Source organism: Coturnix japonica, chromosome 1 (genome assembly GCF_001577835.2).
Source record: "Coturnix japonica isolate 7356 chromosome 1, Coturnix japonica 2.1, whole genome shotgun sequence".
NCBI lineage: Eukaryota > Metazoa > Chordata > Aves > Galliformes > Phasianidae > Coturnix > Coturnix japonica.
Genome location: NC_029516.1, coordinates 173698653 through 173717610, shown reverse-complemented (window position 1 = coordinate 173717610; position 18958 = coordinate 173698653). Strand labels below are relative to the sequence as shown.

Below are 18958 nucleotides of genomic sequence, written 5' to 3'. Positions count from 1 at the left end.
AACCATTTCCCAACTTGCATGAGGTCACTCGTGCAAAGTAGAGCAGTCAGTGGCCAACGTGTTTGAAGTGGTTTTGTACTACACCAGTGGTTCACACGTTCCTGGTTGAGATTGCATGTTGCTGACTATAAAAACATGAGTAAATCAGAAATCTTTAAGGGGGGGCTTCTACAACTAATTTAATCATGGAAGTGTTACTGAAGTCTTATATATAATCATTTTAGTCACCTCTTCTTTGATGTTCTTTGTCAACTATTGCAGCTTTTTATGGCTCTGCCAAGAGGAAATACCGCTGTGAAAGCAGTGTGAAAAATCCAGCAGAGCAGGTAGATAATAGATGGAAATACATCACAGGAGTTCTGTGTATTCAGGGTTGGCTTGGTGTGATGCCTGAGATTGTTGGAATCCTTTCTCAGCCTCCAAAGGAATATCCAGAGTGGATGTATGTAACTCTTAGAATGTCTTACTGGAATTTAAGTCGTTCTTTTGACTGTCTTGAGGATGCTTTGGGAAAAGCTTTCAGATACACTTAGTTCATGGAGCTGCTTGAAGAGAATAGATGCCAAAAAGATTGGATGGATAGTGAGAAGTGATCCCTGGGCCATCACAGCTTGGGAGAGAATACTCCTAAGGCTCAAAGGGGTTGAACTTCAGGGAATGAGTCCCGTGGCTGTTCTGTTGTGAGTTAATGCAGATCCATCGCTTTACTGCAGTGTGGTTGGGAGGAACGCTGACCCTGCTGGAGTGCAAAGGGAAGGAAGAGCTCAGGTCTCCATCCTGAGTCCTTCACGTGAGTGAGAAACAAAAAGCTCAGAAAAACTCGTATTGACTCAAATGTCTTCTTGCAAGGATTTGTATCAACTTCCCCACATCCATACAAGTTTCCTTCTGTATGGTTTTGTTGTGTTTTCCTTTTTTTTCCTCCCCTTTCACAATTATCTGCAGTTCTCAGGGCAAGGAGTAATGTGAGTTGGGGATGAAGAGGGAGGCTGATATTAACCAAAATGACTTGAAATCCAAACTCTCTTCTAGAGATGAAGTGGTACAGCTTTGTGAAACAGCGGGATAATAACAATGAAAACCACATCTTGCGCTCAGGAGAATTCAGCTGGAATTAGAAGCAGCTCAGCCTTAGCTCGGTAGAGCATTTATTTGGAGAAACTTGCTTTGCTGTTACATTCCAAAGTCAAAACAATGTGTGTTAATTCGGAGAGTTCATAATAACTTCCATCTGTACGTGAGCACAAATTGCTTCAGTCCCTCTTATTTTCTATTGGTAACGCTGAACCCTTCACGATGTTCAGAGTAGCTTCTTATGTGGGATAACATGAGGTAAGCCCAGAAATTTCCACTTGTGATTTCAGCTCTTTTGACTGGTAATGAACGTTCCCTAAGCATTTTTTTAAAGGAAAATTAGTTATATCTATTAATGTCAACAGAAAGAAATAGCTCAGGAACAGCAGAGCTGTCAGAGGTGAAACAGGATACAGTTGCTCAAGATGGCAGTGAATTTCATGGGTTTATAACATGAGTTTGAGAAGCATTAGATACCAGGAGATAGCAGCAACAGAGCTTGTGTGGCCAGCTGTGTTTTGGATGCCTGTGGAGTATCGGAGGAAAGCAAAGCTTCAATATGGGAATGATATCAGCTCTTGCGTTGGTCTTTCACAGTAGAGTTCGTGCCATTCATGGCATTCAATGCATTCAATGGCCCTGTTGAGTGGATAAGTGTTAGCAGCTCAGAGTTGAGGTTTCTATGTGTGTGCTAAGCACAGCACCATGCAGCACGGGCAAGGTAGCATCTCCCAGAGTGTTCTCATCTTTGAGAGTGGTGTATGTGCCCCTCAGCTCATCGTGGCCTTGGGCTGAGATTAGCTGAGCTGAGAGCAATGGTCCTGGTGCTCCGGGATTTCACTCTCAGTTATTTCTATTTACCTTTTAATCATAGTGCGTAGGGTATGAGTAAAATGTTTGGCTTTGAAATCTCAGGCCTGTAGGAAGAGAAGCTTTATTTGCTGCTTGCTGGCAGCTTTTCTGTTTCCTTTCATTCTTGGTTGCTCAAACTGACTTTGATGGAGATTCTTTGTTCCATACCAAGAGATGATCCTGCCATGGTTTTAGTGACAACCCATCCCTCTTGAGGTGAGCCCCTTAATGAGCACACGTGAGGTCACTGCTGGAGAAAAGCTGATCCTTAATGGTATACAAGGCATTATGTGGCTTCTTCCCTCTGTTTGTTACCTCTAACTCACACGTATACAATGTAGGGCCATTGAAATGAGTGTGAATACACCATTTTTGTTCATGAAACTACCAATTCCTCTGGGTGTTCAAGAGCTTGTCTCTTGCGTGATAAATGCCAGACATGTTATTCCTCATCAAGTTACTTGGAGAGGAAATAAATACTTCCGAGTGATAGAGCTAGATTCTTCTGGTCCTGGTTGGAAGGAGATTTACTGCATCTATCTCCTTGTCAACAGGCCAATGAATTGTCAGCAGGTCAATGAATTTTCTTGCAACTCCAAGTGTCCGATTATGTTTTATTTCATTCCGTTACTAGAGGAGAGAGGCTCCAGATAAGAACTCTGGAAGATCAAGAGACAAATGAACTCCTGAGTCCAACTTCCCCATAGAACTGAAGGTTCCCGTTTGAGTCTTGCTGCTGCTTTAATCTTGGTTGCTATCTCTATCTTCCTTTAGTGGCCATGCCCTTTGAAATGATGATGTTTTGCCTTAGCTGCTGGCTGTTGAAAGCAGACTTGCAAAGCCAACCGGATGAAATCGGGCTGTGCTACAACCCTTTGCTTCCCTAGGGCTGAGCAGAGAAGTGGATGAGTCCCATCTTATCCTGGTTCATCGCTGCTGTTTGCCAGAGGTTTGCAGGCAGAATGTCCCTTCCCAGGCACCACATCCACAGGTTTTGAGAGATCTTCTTAATTTCATTGCACTGCATGAGTTAAGGCTTTTTACTCCCTGATCACGTTGAGTATGTGGTCAGCACAACCCCACGAGGCCAGGCTTCCCTTCTGATCCAGCCTTGATTTTTGTCTGCTGACAGCTGAGTGATGTTAGTCTGATACATCTATTCACATTGGCATGATTTGCTGAGCCCCGGCCAACAAATAGTTCTGCTTTCATCTGACAATCATTAGCAACATCTGAACTTATTCGAGAAGGGGGAAAGAAAATCATGAGGCCGATCTTTTGTCAGTTCTCCCAAGGAAATTTGTTTATTTTCACATCACGGAGATCCAAGCAAAGAACTTGGTCTAATCTTCCATCTATGTGTCCAGAGCCACCGTGTCCACTTGGTGGCAGGCAACGTTTGCAGGTATTGTATGACTCAGTAGAGAAGTTTGCACATCTATTCCTGCTCTCCTGGGAGTGTTGTTTGTGTAGCTTGTCTAATGCATGGGGTAAATAACGTTCCCAGAAGCGTGGAAGGAAAGCAAAGTATGTTTAGATGTGTTTTAGTGGCAATCAAAGTGGCATCTTTCTAATAGCTGCATGAAATAAAAGCTGAACGCCTACCTGCTAGCACCATATATGAGAAACTGCACTGAGAATCAGCTCTTAAAGATGAAATGAGGCTAGATTACCTCGCTGCTGGCTCTGTTAGCCTATCTAACATGGGAGAGGATCAGCTTTATAATAGAAAACTCTTAAACTTTTCCATGGGAAGTTGAACAGCAGAAACATTAGGAGCAGAAATTTGTTTTGGCAATAAACGCTGCCGAGCAGAAGGGTCTTAAAGAGTTCTGTGGGTATCGGCGTAGCTGCGGTGGTTATGGCCCTTAGGGTGCAGAGTACTGTGACTTGCATACTGCATCATTTATGAGGCCCCTAAACTCAGATCATAAAACGTACAGTTCAGAAAGAATCCACTGTCTGAATCCGTGGCCAATTTAACTGCACAGGGAAAAGTGTTCCTGAAAGAGCACAGGTTCAATCCAGTGCAGAGCCCTCGTCTTGTCAAGTGCCAGGCGTTCATTTGAATGCGAAGAGGAAGGAGCTGCACCTGAAAAACCACAAGTACCCTCTCCAGCTGCACAGGGCCAACAGCATTTAGGAGGGGTTTCATTCCTGAAAGTCTCCTAGGGCAGCAACGGGCTGATACCCAGCCAGATCATTTAGAATTGGGGAATTTACAGATGGCTTTTTTATTTTTTTTTTATTTTTTTGCAAACTGTTGGAAAGCTTTCTCTTTTTCCTTTCCTATCACCCATGCCAAGGTAAAATAGGTTGAAATGAGACTGGCTTAGTTGTAATGGCAGTCATCCTTTCATTCAGATGGCAGCCTGCCTCGTCCTTGGCTAGAGGCAGTCTGCATTGATCAGTGAAGGACCAGCATCCCTTGGCTCACCAGCTTGCCCTGATCACAGCACCTGCAGTGCTGCAGGCTCTATTTCCTGCTCTGCTTGCACAGGATGGTGAGGCTGGGTGGAATGGTGGGGCTGGTACCATCTGCTGAGCCAACAGAATGATGGGGACCAGCCCCTCACTGGCAGGAGCCCCTCACTCTGTGTGTTGGATCATTGGCTGTCATCATCGTCTCTGCATGCTAACCCTGCTAAGTTAGTTGTTAAAACAACGTGGGTATGTGTTTAAAATAGAACTGAGATTTAGTAATCAGAAGGAGGATGGATTCCTCATATAGTTAAGCTGGCGCACATGAAGGCAGTTGCCAACTTGAACTGCTTTGTAGTTTATATAGGGATTGGTTTTTGCAATTGGAAGAGATGGGAAAGTGGGAAGTATCAAGCCACAGCACAGTGTATTAGTGTAGGAAAGAGTCTGCAGTGTTTCCTAGTGAGTGGGGTGCGTGCTCTAGAGACAAGCCTGACTTTTCAGATGCAAAGCATTAACACCTATGGAACTCATGGACTTTATCTGTGAGCCCTCTTACTTTCTGCCCTGTTGCCATCACTTCACGAGATAAAAACAACCTGTTCTAAGGCACAGAGGCGCTAAGTTACCCGATCATGAAACCTGACTATGATTTTTATTCATTAAAGCTAATCACAGAATGGCTGGGGTTGGAAGGGACCTCAAGGATCACAAAGCTCCAAACCCCCAGCTGCATGCAGGGCCGCCAACCTTCACATTGAATACCAGCCCAGGCTGCCCAGGGCCCCATCCAAGCTGGCCTTGAACACCTCCAGGGATGGACGGGGCATCTCTTCTGCCATTGCTCAGTGTGAATGTTGTGTACTCTGTGAGACAGACTCTGACTGTTCTGGACGGGATTTGGCACATCAGGGCACAAATCCTGTTTTGAAAGCTTTTGGTTAGGACAGCTGCTTAATCATCCATAGAAGCCTTTCAGGCTTGGTGTGTACTGTGGTTGAAGTTCAGAACGAGTCATCCTCTAACAAAGGGAATAAGTGTGTCTGATGTCTGTTGGCTTGTATCGTTTTTGATATCTCTGGGATGGGCTCACTTGCTCTTCTATGGAGTCTCTTGCTTTCTGGAAACAAGAATGTTTTCACTTTAAGGAGCAGATTCTGCAGGTACGGATCAGTGCTTTAGGTAAACTGTCAAGAACTCTGTTTTCCTTTTCCTTTGTAAAGGGCTTTTCTAACACAGCACAGGAGAGCTCAGAGTTTGAGCTAGAGACCTACTCTTCTGTCACTACACATGTACCCCTTAATGGAGCATTTTGTTCGTGCACGTAGAACTAATTCTCTGGGTTCCTTTCCTGCAGCATCTTAAGGTACAGAGGAAAATGACCCCGATGCCAAACGAGCAAGCTGCCTGTTAATGCTTTTGGGATGGATTTTTCAGAGCACAAAGCTGATACCACGTGCATGTTGATGTCCTGTTCCTTCAGCATGTGCAATAACTCATTTGGCTCCAAACCATTCTAGGGAGGGCAAACCTCATTGCTGGCAGAGCTGTTCACAGGCTTGTGCAGATGCTCAGCCATCCTTTGTGCTGCTGCAGTAGCCCTGGTGAGCCCATACAGCCTTCCAGCTTGTGCTGTGCTCACCCTGTTTGCTTTCCAGCCTGAATCAGGTAGGTGATTTCTATGCGCGTACCCGTGTGCTCCCAGAGCTATTTGCCCTTTTGGTGTCTGTAGGTTAAACAGCAATCTTAAGCCGTTCTCATGCAGTGCAATATCACGCCCGGGGAGCTGAAGGTGTAAAGCAAACAACGTGTTTAAGGTGTAGGGATGGAGCGTTATTTACCTTTCTCTTGGCTTTTGCCCATCTGACCTTTTGTTCTGCGCCTGATGTAATGGTTTTTAGGCAGACGTTCAGCCTGCATGAAGTCATAGGAAATATGTGCCCGCATCACCTAATCCTATAAACATTGTTTTGTGACACCGAGGTGTTTTAAGAAGTTCTGACCTGAACCTGGAGAGGTTATGCTGCATAGTTTCATCTCTTCAATCCATAATGCGGCCAGACTACAGCTGAACTTTAAACGTGGTTTTAGTTATTGGAGCTCTTCAGTGGGGAAGGGGGGAAGCTTTTCTGAGGCCAGTAACTGCTCTATCTCCTAAACTGCCTTTTTTTCCTTTTAATGTCGGTTCTGTAAAATGGTCGTGGCGTATGAGAGGCATCTTTATGGGCAGGGGGGCCCCATGTATGTTGTTTTTGTAACAAGCCCACCTCATTTACAACAGCCACCACATTTTACGGGAATGGTTCTCTTATGGAAGTGGTTGTTTCCCCCAGTCTCCCTTTGACTGTGGTTTCCCATATCCTTACTGGGACACCAGAATTGAACCATGAAGGCTCGAGACCTCTCTGGAGAGGTATTGTGTTTACTGTCAGGAAGGGCTTTGCTAATATGAGCAAGGGAATGCAGGAGGAAACACAGCTTTTGGCTCATCTAGATGTTTTAGTTCTACAGCGTGCTCTGCATGTACTCAAACACGTACTCCTATTTCCTTATTTTCTTGTGGTCTGTCTCCAATAAACACTATTGCTGTGAAACCAGGATCCAGTGTTAAATATTGCCTATTATCAGCCTTTGGTTTTAAAAAATTAGCCAAACTCTCTTAAATGTTGGGTGGGGATTTTACAGCTTGCTCAGCATCCGTGTTGCATCCACTCCTGCGTGCAAGTAGTGGGCAGAACGTGTTTGTGGATGTGAAGAAGCAGCAGGTTAATGTGATTCTATGGTAAAACAGAGAAAGCTGAGGACCGTGGTGGGAAGGGCTGGGGTTGAACTCGGGATCTTAGAGGTCTTTTCCAACTTTAATGATTCAGTGATCTTGACTATTAGTTGCCACTCTTACAGATAAAGGCAAGAGAAGGAGTGAATATCTTCTTGATAGCAGCTTCTGCTTGTGGCTGGGATGAGATCAGCCTGTCTTAGAGTAAGCATGCTATAAAAATAAGTGTGATTGTAAGCAGCCCTTGAAGGGCCAGCATAAAGCACAGCTGTTGTCCTGTTAGAGCTTTGATTGCTGTTTGTATGCCTTGTTTGTTATTGCTACATCAATAACGGTGGGAGTTCAAGATGATTTTCCTCGGAGGCCTTTTTCTATGTTTTTAAGGACAGCTTCGTGCATTTAAAAGCTTGTGCTCTGTGCATTAATGAAGGTATATGTGGATTCTCAGGGTTGTTGGTGCAACTTGTTTTTCACTTGTTTTTCTTGTGAGTTTAGTACTAGTAGATGAAATGCAGAAGAAACATCTGCTCTTCAGAATGGACTTCTGAGCAGCTCTGAAACCCACCTGGGAGAAGAGGGCGTATCAACATGAAGTCATTATAACTAGAATAGCTTTGTATCTGAGCGCTTCTGAGAGGGTCACTTCCAATGACTGTCTCCTTTTTTCCTTCTCAGAGCAACTCTTTGAAAGGCAGATGACAGCAGGACAAGGGGAAATGGTTTGGAGTTAAGAAGGGCAGATTGAGGTTGGATGTCAGGAGGAAGTTGTTTACTCCAAGAGTGATGAGGTGCTGGAACAGCTGCCCAGAGAGGCTGTGGATGCTCCATCCATCCCTGGAGGTGTTCAAGGCCAGGTTGGATGGGGCCCTGGGCAGCCTGAACTGGTATTAAATGAGGAGGTTGGTGGCCCTGCATGCAGCTGGGGTGGTTGGAGCTTCATGATCCTTGAGGTCCCTTCCAACCCAACCAGCTTTAGACAAGTTGTGCAGTAAACATGCGTAGCAGTTCAGAGATGGAACAACTAGCGAGGCTTAAGGAAACAAAGGCAAGTGACATGCTAAGAGTGCAGATCATCTCCAGTTTTATCATGTCCCCCAAAAGGTATAAACACACACAACTGTTTGTATAGCAGCAGGCATTATTTCACCGATCCCCCAAGGTTGTTTATATAGCAACAGGCATTATAACAACACTTTCTGTTTTCATTACTGCTGTGCTTAGTCATCTGAATCCCAGCCAGTGCTCCTTCGTACTCTGAAAAGTCATCCAGGATCTTGTAAAACAATTAACCACGTCGTTTTATTAAAACTTGCTTTTTATATTTATACGTCCCGGTGTTTGACGGCCTCTGAAAGCCTCACGTTGGGCGCAAGCCAAGCATTTACGCCGTGAACTTGATTGAGAGAACAATCTTGCTTCTATTTTTGTTTGCCTGCCTTCACATTTGCGGAGCAGATGTCCTTTGAAAATCAGTGCTATCGGAAAAGAAAGGCCCTTCCTCACTTAACTGAGAGTAATTGGAAATAGCACGTGCACAACGTGGTAGAGGCTCGGGTCCCCCCGCCGCGTGGATGCAGATGGTGCTACGGGAGCACTGCGGGGCTGACCTGCTGTCTCACCCACTGTCTGAGACTAAAGGAAGTGCAAAAATGCTGGAGGTTTCGGTTCAGACTGGCTGTTGTGCATACCAAGCACTGAAGGGACTGGTGTTTTGAACTTTATTAACATAGTCTGAGCTGGAAGGCTGCTCCCACGTGTCTTAGAACAAGATGAATATGGCTGGGGAAACGGTATGCTAAATGATGAACAGATGAGCTCAAAATTGGAGTCATTTGGAGCTCCCCCTCAAAAAAAGAGTATTCCAGAGCAGATACTCTGTGGTTTCTGGTTGGAAGTAAATACATCTGCTTGTATACCACTAATCACGGAGTGCTCTAACAGGAATTAGTATAGGAAACAGTCTGTTCTTCTTTGCACGTAGCTTCAGAACAGTGTTGTTTCCTATAAGAAGCAGCTGCTTAGCGGGGAGAGCCCTAATTTTGGTCTTGGGTATACAACCTCATATTGCACAGCAATAGGAAGGTAGCTGAGTGGTTTCTTGTTAAGCCAATTTAATTGAGGGAGTGTAATAGTTCTTGTGCTACCTACGTTATGGAAAGTACAAGAGAGCAGCTGAATCTGTGCAGCTTAATAGGCATTTTAAGAGAGAAATACCTTTTGCTCTGAGTTCCTTTGTTTGAACATGTCTGGTTCCTTTATGATGTTGGAATAAATAGCGTAGCACCATAGAATTTACCCACTGGTACGACAGGCTGAAGCAGGTGGAGTTGGCCTCAATCTAAATTTCATCTCCTGTTTCTTTGGGTTCTTTTCTATGGGTGTTCCTTGGGGGAATTATCTTAGGACAGACAAAAGCTCAGAGTCTTGAACAGAGCAGAGCCTGTGCTGTTACCAGCTAACAGTTCTAAGTACAGCCTTATCTGATTTTCAAACACTTTTCATAATGCTGAAATTAAGTTTATCACACAGGGTTTCTCGAGGGTAGAGATCTCTTCTGAACGAAGGGATCCCATTGGTTGCATTTAGGTTTGTTTTCACAGATCCTATAGAAAAGTATCTCCTACCTATTGCAGAGGGGTTGGAACTTGGTCTTAAAGGCCCCTTCCAACCCAAACCATTTTACTCCTTTCTTTATATCTCTAGTAGCCAGCCTGGACTGATGTCAGTTATCCCAGAAGCCAAAGTGATAAAGCTCCAGAAATGTCTCATTTTGAGATGTGCAAAAGGAATTTCAGTGTAATTTAAGAAATCTCACTTCCTCATTTCCTTCAGTGTGGACACCCTTGAGCTCTCTGCTCATGATGCATCTCATTTGCTTCCTCTTTCTATGTTGATAATAACTGGTCAGATAGGAGACTCGTGCTGCTCTCTGAAGTGCCTGCTGTCTGAAGCTTAGTTCTTTCCCAGTCCCTGTTTACTATGTGGTGTGTTTCTTCAGTCACGTAGCACTGAAGGACATGAAGCTGTGTATTGGAGCTAAATATAAGTCAGGAAATGGCAATTAGAGCATCATTAATGATTTACATACGGCCCCATGGAGTCTAAGCAGTCATTCATAGAAGTGAAGACAAACTGTGGGCTTCATTTGGGTTTGGATGGCTGGGTCTGTTGCATGCTGAAGGAACAACCTCCTCTTGGTTCCTTGGTATCTCAGGGTGGAATGGGTGCAGACAGTGACATTCAACAGCAACAACTGAAAACAGAGCTCTGTTTTAGGAGATGGAGGCAGCGCACAGCCAGCTTTTCTGCTCTTGTTTGCCTGCAAACAGAATGTAATTTACCAAGTGAAATCCATCCTGTTTATTCTAGAGGCTTCCCAGAACTCGCATCCTGACTTTCCTTGCTGTGCATCTCGTCTGTTTGCAATCTCTCAACGTTTTTAGCCAGAGCAACGTTTCTTGTACGTGCTTTGAAACAAGCCCGACTCCCATGCATTCCTCTGATCTTGGCTGTTGGGATTAGAGAGATCCTTTAATCCAATTCTTTTCATGCTATGAAACCTTAGAATTTAAGGGTGACTGTAAAAATGAGTGTCGTATTAAAATCCGATTGCGGTAGGAGCAACGAATGTAATGCTTTTAATTTACTTATTTTTTCCTCTTGCCTCAGGCTGCTTCTTTGGTTAACCAAGCCCACTATAATCCCATCAGGAGAATGTGGTGATCATTTAGTAATTTACATTGTATGGTCGTCTTAATCCAGGTTCTATCACTGTAGCAGAAAATATGAAGCCAAGCCCACCATACGACTCGGCCATGTCCATATGGAAATAATAAACCCCGTAATAAATGTTCCGCTGTTGTACAGTGCAGAGCTCAGGATGGGTTTCTTCCAAAGCAGTTTTTCTTTCTAAAACACAGACAAGCATAGAAATCATTCCTGATTTCAAGAGTTTTGTTCTCCTATGTTGGTGCTTTGTTTGAGTGGAATTAGACGAGCTCTTGTGTTGAAGCAGAAGTCCTTCCAATTGGATGCTGCCTTCCCACATCCTGCTTTCAGGCGTTGCAGAAACAGGCGTGGAGCTCAAAAAATAATACAAAAGAATTAGCTTTGTGGGATTGTTCTGTGTTTCATCGCTTGGCTTTGTGAGTATCACACTGGGGCAGCCGCTGTTTGAGTGTCTGAGTTGGAACTGTTGGAGGGTTTTAAAGTAATGCTCATCGACAACTTTGAGTAGCTGAAAGGAGTCTACAAACAGGAGAGGAGTCAACGCTTTGAAAGGGCAGGTAACAGCAGGACAAGGGGAAATGGCGTCAAGTTGAAGGAGGGCAGATTGAGGTTGGATGTCAGGGGGAAGTTCTTTACAGAGAGAGAGTGGTGAGGTGCCAAAACCAAGGTTGTCAAAGACCTAAAAGATCATCCAGTCCAACTGTCCACCCATCACTAATGGTTCTCACTAAACCACGTCCCACAACACAACGTCCAAACATTCCTTGAACTTATTGTATGCACTTTGTGTGATAATCTGGGGGTAAAAACATGTTGCAGTTTGCGTGGAGTCAACATGCTTTCTGTTTGTACCCATTAATGCTTGGGCTAAAGAACTAAAGGCTTCGAACCTGTTAGCTGAGCTACGTGGCAGTGTTTGACCGCTGGCTTCAATTATGAAAGCGCTTTAAATGTTGATATAAACCATTAAAAGAACACAGATTTACTTCAGCTGTTGGACAGCGTGTGTTTGTAGTAGTTGATGCAGCTGATGGTCCCGCATACGTTGATGTGCTCAGGATGACGGATGGCACTTGCCCAGAAATACATGTAGGGAGTTGGTGAACGTGTAGGATGTTGTGTTGAAATCTGTGCTGCCCACTTGGTGTTGAGCTGTAAGGCTGCTCTCCCGTTACAGATAGGAAACGGAAGGAGGGTAATGAGGTTTAGCAGTTGTACTGACTGATGGGTTTGTCCCTGTTCTTGGGTGGGTTTTGCTAATATGAGGTTATGAGTATTAAATGGAATATTTCCTTAAGAATAATAGATGGCCTGGAAATACTTGATGATCCTACAGCTTATTTGGAAACTGGCTGAAATAACAGAGCACGTTATGATATCCATCGGGATGCGGGGTTTGGAAAGCCGTACTAATGTTATCTTTGCCTGTTCTTGTAGCTTAGATATCAACATGGGCTGAGTACTCCAGATCTACGGCAAACTCTTCCTAACCTGAAAAATTTCATGGAGCTCGGGCTCATGGTCAGATGGTAAGCAGTTTTCTTCTTTTTTTTTAGGCATTCGATGCATCTGCTGCCAGCCCTTGTATATTGTGACAGTCCAGGAGCTTGGAAGACCTTAAACAGAACAGGTCTTAAAAGCCTGGTTAGCATCTGCCTTCCCATTTGCTTTAAAGTATAATAGAAGCGAGCTGCGTGGTAGTCTGTGAATTGTAATCACACAATCATTAAGGTTGAACCACCAAGATGAGCATAATCGATGCTAGTGAAAAGAGCTGTTGTGTGTTGAGTGTTGTTGCTAAATGGGAAGCTCCATTATTTGGTAACTGAAGGCAGGGCAGCATTACAGAGAAATGCTAATTGCTGTGATTAGCTGTGGAGGATCCAGAATCCTCTCCTTTCTCTATACAGAAAGTCACAGAAACCAGTCTGCTGTGTTACAAGGCCAGCGTGGGGTTTCCTTGCAGAAGCTGTTTCAGCATAAGGCTTGAGCAGTTCTCCTTAAAGCCGCTGAGATACCCTGTAACAAATGTCGAAGGCTCATCCCTGCAGTCTTTACGTGCTTCACACTCATTTATATGTGTTCTTTTGAATTGCATTTACTCATGCAGCATCTGACCTTCAAACAGTTCTGTCCTTCCTTCCCTATCTTCATTCTTTAGCTGCCCGATTGCCACCCAAACATAGCATTGTTCAGTTTTAGGAGCCCTCAGTTAATGATTCGCCTCTACCCCGTGGTTGTGGAGGTGGTGGATGTTCTCTTGTGTCACTGCCTTGCTCTTTGCAGATATTCCAGATGCTGCAAGGTGTTGAAAATACCATCCAGTGTGAGGTAACCCCAGCAGGGTTTGCTGCCAGATCACTTGGTGTTGCCCTGCTGATGGAGATGGACTCAACACTACTTCTGTCACAGTTAATGCTAAATTGGGGTGAAGAGTTGCTCCTAATGGGATAATAAACTATGAAGCACTAATAGGCAGACATTAATGACTTGGAGCTGGTTCGTGGCTTCTGGGAGAATCTCAAAACTAGAAGATACGATTTGAAATGACACCGCTGTGACACTGGCTGATCTTTAACACTGGAATTAAAGCTTCCTGGGGCTGTTCCTATTGTATCTGAGTTCCCTGGAGCACTGAGCAAACCCTGCAGGTTTTATACCATCTTCTCACTGCTGAAACTTCAGAAGGGTTTTGCTTTTTCAGAGATGATGATCGCTGCCTTCTAGTTGACTGAGCGTATCTCTGTTCATCCAGTACACATGGGAAGGAGAACAGTTATAAAGGCAGCTTGTGGTCACACACCCTTGAATACAAAAAGGCCAAAGGGGGAAGGAAAAAGAAGCAGCTTTTTGTTGCTGCTCCAGTTGAAAATGATAGGAGCAGCCTTTGGATGGAGCAATGTGCCTCGGAGTAACGCGGCTCAGTTTCAGACTCCTGGGACAAGGATTCTGCTTTTAGTAACAGCCACTACAGTCCTGTGAGACATCTCTGTATCACTTTCCAGCCCTTATTGCTGTGCTTTGCTTTGCTTTTATCTTTCCTTCAGCCCTTGCATAGAGAGGCTTATCAAAGCGAGCGAAGCTGTTTGGCAACTCGTTGCACTGGGAGGATCATCTTGGCAAAGGGAAACACATATGGGAGGAGGAGAGGAGAGGGATGGTCTTTGAGCAGAGCAGTGCAAGTGTTGCCTGATGGAAGTCCAGCTCAGCCAGCAAACAGAGAAGAGGAAGCTGTATTCTCATGCAGTTCCATATTCTCAGTAGATTCTCCCTTCTTTTCTTATCCCGAGGTGCAGGAAGAAAAGCTTTAATTATCAGGTAGATATCGCTGTTGGTTTAAGTGAGGCATCCATCACTGTGATGTCAAAACCCAAAGATAACTCTTGGTCACCTGAATAAGAACAAAGGGCTAAAATACCCAAACCATGGCTTCTGGAACACCTGAACCTGATGTGCAGGGTGGGATGGTGCAGGTGGTCCTTGTCCTCTCCATTCAGCAGAGATGTGAAGGCTCTGGGTCACATTAAGTGATCTTGAGATCCCTTCCAACCCAGGTCATTCTATGATCAGGTTTCAAGGTGTGCCCCTCTGCTCTTCCCTTCCACTGTGCATTAGCTTTGAAGAGCTGACGGTGGCAGCTTGTTGGAGGTTTTGTCTTCATGCTGCCGGGTTTTCTTTCTTCCTGTTAGGCTACACGCAGTCATTAGCAAGACAAAACACATTTTTGGGCTGGATAATATTTCAAAACATGTAGGAATATTAAGCACGGTTCTCCGGGAATATCTCATTCCCTCCTTGCCCCCACATGAACGTCTGTGCCTCATTTCCTTCTCACCCCCACGACTCACATGCATAGTTGTTCTTTTTTTAACTCAAGGCTAATGACTCTAAACAAGGCTCCTTAGTGCTTCCTGATAATATAAATGGCAATGAGCCTTTACAGGGAGCCTAACTCAAGGGGAAAACTGGCCAGACTTCCATAGCCAGGCACTGAAGTTGAGCGCGTAGGTAGCAGAGCACAGATGCCCACTGTCTTGTGAATAATGTCTGCTTACATATATTTAAGCAAGCAGAAAGGCCACCAGCTGTTAAAATGAAGATTGGATTTTTCGTTTTCAGGATACAGCAGGTGAGTAACCCGATGCTGTGTGCTGCAGACTGTAGTAGGCCAAGTATTTCCAGGCTATCCTTCATCTGCGGGATGAGAGCAGGAGCAGGGGAGGTAGCGATGAGTTTGTTTCTTATTCACACGTCCATTTACACTGACTGGTTGGTTCTTTTGTTGTTCAGCTGCTTGTCTTCAGTTTCCTTTGTTATCACTCTAGATGGCTTTTGCTGGACTGCTGTCAAATCACAACCACTGGTAAACACCAGCGCTTACATTGCACTTGGTTTATCTTTGAAGAGGACCTACTCGTAGTTTTTACTTTCCTCAGGAGACACCTGTGTTTCTCTGCAGCCTGGAATTGAATCCCATAGGTAAACAGGGTAGCCAAAGCCTGTACTTATTTAATTCAGGCTTAGCCTCACTCTCTGAGAAGAATCAGTTTAGATCTGAGTACAGAATAGTTTTGTTACTCCTCCAGATGTGGAGATGATGTTTAATTATTACTTTTTACAGCTTTGGTAGAAGAGCCCATTATTTCAGACTTCAATCAGAGCAAATTTGGCAGTTTTCTATAGGTTTCTATAGGCTTCAGGCTCTGATGAGCTTCATAGTTCTGCCTACAGCCCACTGTAGATGTGCAGGGTTGGACCGAGGTTTAATTGCATTGCTGCTGGATCCCTCTGCCTGGTGAAACTTGTTTTAGTTTCTCAAGCAGGACACTTAAATGATTAATACATATCTTCACATCACAGCTGGCATGATTTATTGCATCAAGCTTGCAGGTCTGCAAGCTCTGCTTCCCTCTTTGTCTCTCTTAGGGCACTGCTGTATTTACTGTTCTCCTCCTGTACCCCAACTGCACAGTGTTGCTGCGTTACATGTAGATGAAGCCAAGACAGATCTGCTGCCTCTGCACGTGCTGTTACAGAAGCTACACAACAGCAAAGCCTTACTTTCCTGCTATCAGACCTGGATGATGTCTCACTTTCTTAAGGCAAAAGACAACAAACCAAAGCACAGTGTGCCTTTGCAACCCCGGCCATTCTATGATCCTATCATGACATTTGAGTTTCAGAGACATGCCTTGGTTCATATCCTAGACTCAAGAGGAGGCCAACATGTAGCATCAGAGCAGAGGAAACTCTGGTAGCTTAATTTATGAAGATTTTTATATTTCAAAAACACGTGTCAGAATTCCATCGCTGCCAAAAGGCACAGTTTCACCTCAGCTTCGTACTGGCAGCCTCCCTTTGCATCGCTGTCACCGCTGTGTGTTACTTACCCAGTAATCTTAGAGAAGGTGAGAAGCTGCTATTGCTTTGTAGCACGGCTGACATGATATTGGCCCAGGGCTGCGCTTGGAGCTTCAGACATTTCAGATGGCTGTAAACCAATTTAAACACCTACATTTAGCCTCCTTGCTGCCATGAGGTCATAGTTTGCAACACACACACACACACACGCAAAAGATCAAATGGTGTTTAAGTTATTATTTTTTTGTTAAAGTATTCTCATACCAAAGAGCTGTAGCTGTGGATTTTGGCTTTGGGCCCGACAATCAAGATTTAGTATTTTGACCAGCTGTGATCCAGTAATGTCCCTCAGAGGAAATGTTTTGCGGGGAGGAAAAGATGCATATTGGAGCCTGTGAATTGTGTTCTGTCTCATAATGCTTTACAGTTTCTCTGTGCCCTTTGCAGACTGATTAAATAATGGCAACTGAATCTGACCGAAGAAACTCTTTATCAAAACCACAAACGGATTCCAGTTGTAATCTGTTCTCAAGGAAAAAAAACAACTCCAGGAGTGGCTGTCCTCTCTTTCAGTCACTGTTCTGTAGGTGTTTGCAGTGTAGAGTTCACGTCTTGCACCACAGGTCTGCAGGGCTGCCCAAATGGTCTAATTACTGCAGAGTAGCAGTGAGTATTCTGGGGCAGAAAGCAGATATTTTGTCGATTTTCTGCCAATAGAACTTGTAGCTGAAGTTAGGGTATGCATCAGTTGCCGTTCTCAATTTGGATGCAAGTGAAGCACTGAGATCGGTGGTGATGTAATTCTCTTATCTGCGATAGCCAATAAATCAGTTTCTCTTCCACTTTTGTTTTTAACATAGGAATTCTACTTCCTAAGAGCAATTTGACCTATTCCTCTGTGTCGCTCGTCCCAGCCTGATCCAACTGGATGACCTAAGCACCTGATTAAGACCCAGTGACAGTTCATCAGGCCAGGTTTTCCTGTTCCACCAGTCGCAGGCTGTTCCTTTTGGGAAGGTGTCCACATCTGTTTGTGGTTTCAGAAGATCAAGCAGGTCATTGTGTCAGGAAGCTGAACCAGCTCCCCCCTGGGGACTCAGCTCAAGGCTGTATCTCGGAGTAAAGGGCTGCACTCCTGCACGCTACTCTTCTTTGGCTAGTGAGGATACCTTGCAGTCTCTATAGTTTATGGGCAATTGGATGTTAATTTTCTTTGTGAAGTGCTTTTTTCTTATTAATTCTGTGAAGCTGATAAAGCACCTCTTTCTTACGGCTTTGCCTTGATGCAGTGCTGTGAGTTTTGGTAACCATACAGCTGTTGCTCAAGGGAAATACGAGTAGAATAGAGTTCCTCTGTCAGCTGCTTGTTTTCTTAGAGGGTGATAGCAACCTTGTACGTCTGAGCTCTGTGCTTCTTTGGGAACATTACTTCTGATCTGAAACCGTGGTTTGACTTCACATTCTCACCTGTGGGAAGGCGAGGAAGCGGGAGGAGGTCCCTTGGCTTGACTGGCTAATCCGCTATAGCTCAGAACTGTGTAGTTTTCTCTTGCCTGCAGTGTGATGATTGATCACATAGAATGGCTTGGGGTTGGAAGGGACTTCAAAGATAATCCAGTTCCACCTGCCAACCACTAAATCAGTCACTAGATCAGGCTGCCCAGGGCCCCATCCATCCTGACCTTGAGCACCTCCAGGGATGGAGCATCCGCAGCTTGTGGGTACAGAGATCCATTCATTCTAAACTAGTGGTTGGTCAGTTTGTGGCCAAGAAGAGCCATCCTGAGGGGGTGACGGTCCCCTTGATCACCAAGGGCTCACAGTATGGTGCTTCCCACCCTTCTTGCCTGTTATTTTGTCCATCAGTGACTGTGGAAAGAAGGTACACAATGAACTCTTGGATGGCTGATCTCCAAAGGCCTTTGCATGTATTTATTTTCATCTAAATGCCGTAGCTAATATTTGATAAGCAGTTAAGCCATTCTGTTGACCTCATTCCTGCTCTCTCAGCTTTAGGCTGTTATCCATGTGTTTATTCCTGACTGAAGCTCAGCCCATCCCATTCGTATTTGTTGGCAGCAAGGAACTGAATGGGCAATCTGCCTCCATATGTCTCCAACAGATTAAAACCCAACCTTACAGGCTGAAGCAAGGCCGGTTTAACCATATGTGGTTTAAGGAGCCTGGCTGCAAGTGCTTTTTGTTCTAATTCATTAGTTTGAATGCTCGTATGATAAATGAAGATGATTCCTGCTGTATTGCCCTATGGACCGCCCTTATGTACTCTGCTAAAGAACTGGGAGGTTGTTTTGTAAATGAGGGAGATTAGCTCTGCTTGCTGCTATGTTTAGGCTGTTAGATCACTTAGTGTAGATCATTCTGCCAGTTCAACATACTGAGAGATTTTTTTCCCTTGGCTGCTGGACTGAAGAAGTATTGTTCAGACACACATAACACGTTAACTTGAATGGCCTTGTCATAACAAGCACTTTAAAAACTCTTCTGGTCCTGCAAACTAATTAACGTTCTCACCCTTTTGACTGCATTTACAAAGCAGTTTGGGTGTATTTCTTTGTAAGAGGAGCTCTAGTTTACATGCCCACCGGAACAGTTTATAAAGCCGCATCTCTGGAGCTAATTAGACATTGCAGTTGTTCATGTTTGTTGTACTCAGGCACTTAACATCTTTGCTGTTTCTTCACCTTCATAGCAAACGTTCTGTTGTACCTAAGTTGGACTGATCAG

General features: G+C 44.5%; 1 protein-coding gene across 2 annotated transcripts in view; it reads left to right on the top strand.

The window, feature by feature from the left end:
* Positions 1 to 18958, top strand: part of UVRAG (UV radiation resistance associated) — a 62363-nt gene that overhangs the window by 37148 nt on the left and 6257 nt on the right. For both annotated transcript variants that reach the window (XM_015852478.2, XM_015852479.2), the window contains exon 14: positions 12290 to 12381. In XM_015852478.2, coding sequence (XP_015707964.1) covers positions 12290 to 12381 — 92 coding nt within the window. The remainder of the gene's footprint in view (positions 1 to 12289; positions 12382 to 18958) is intronic.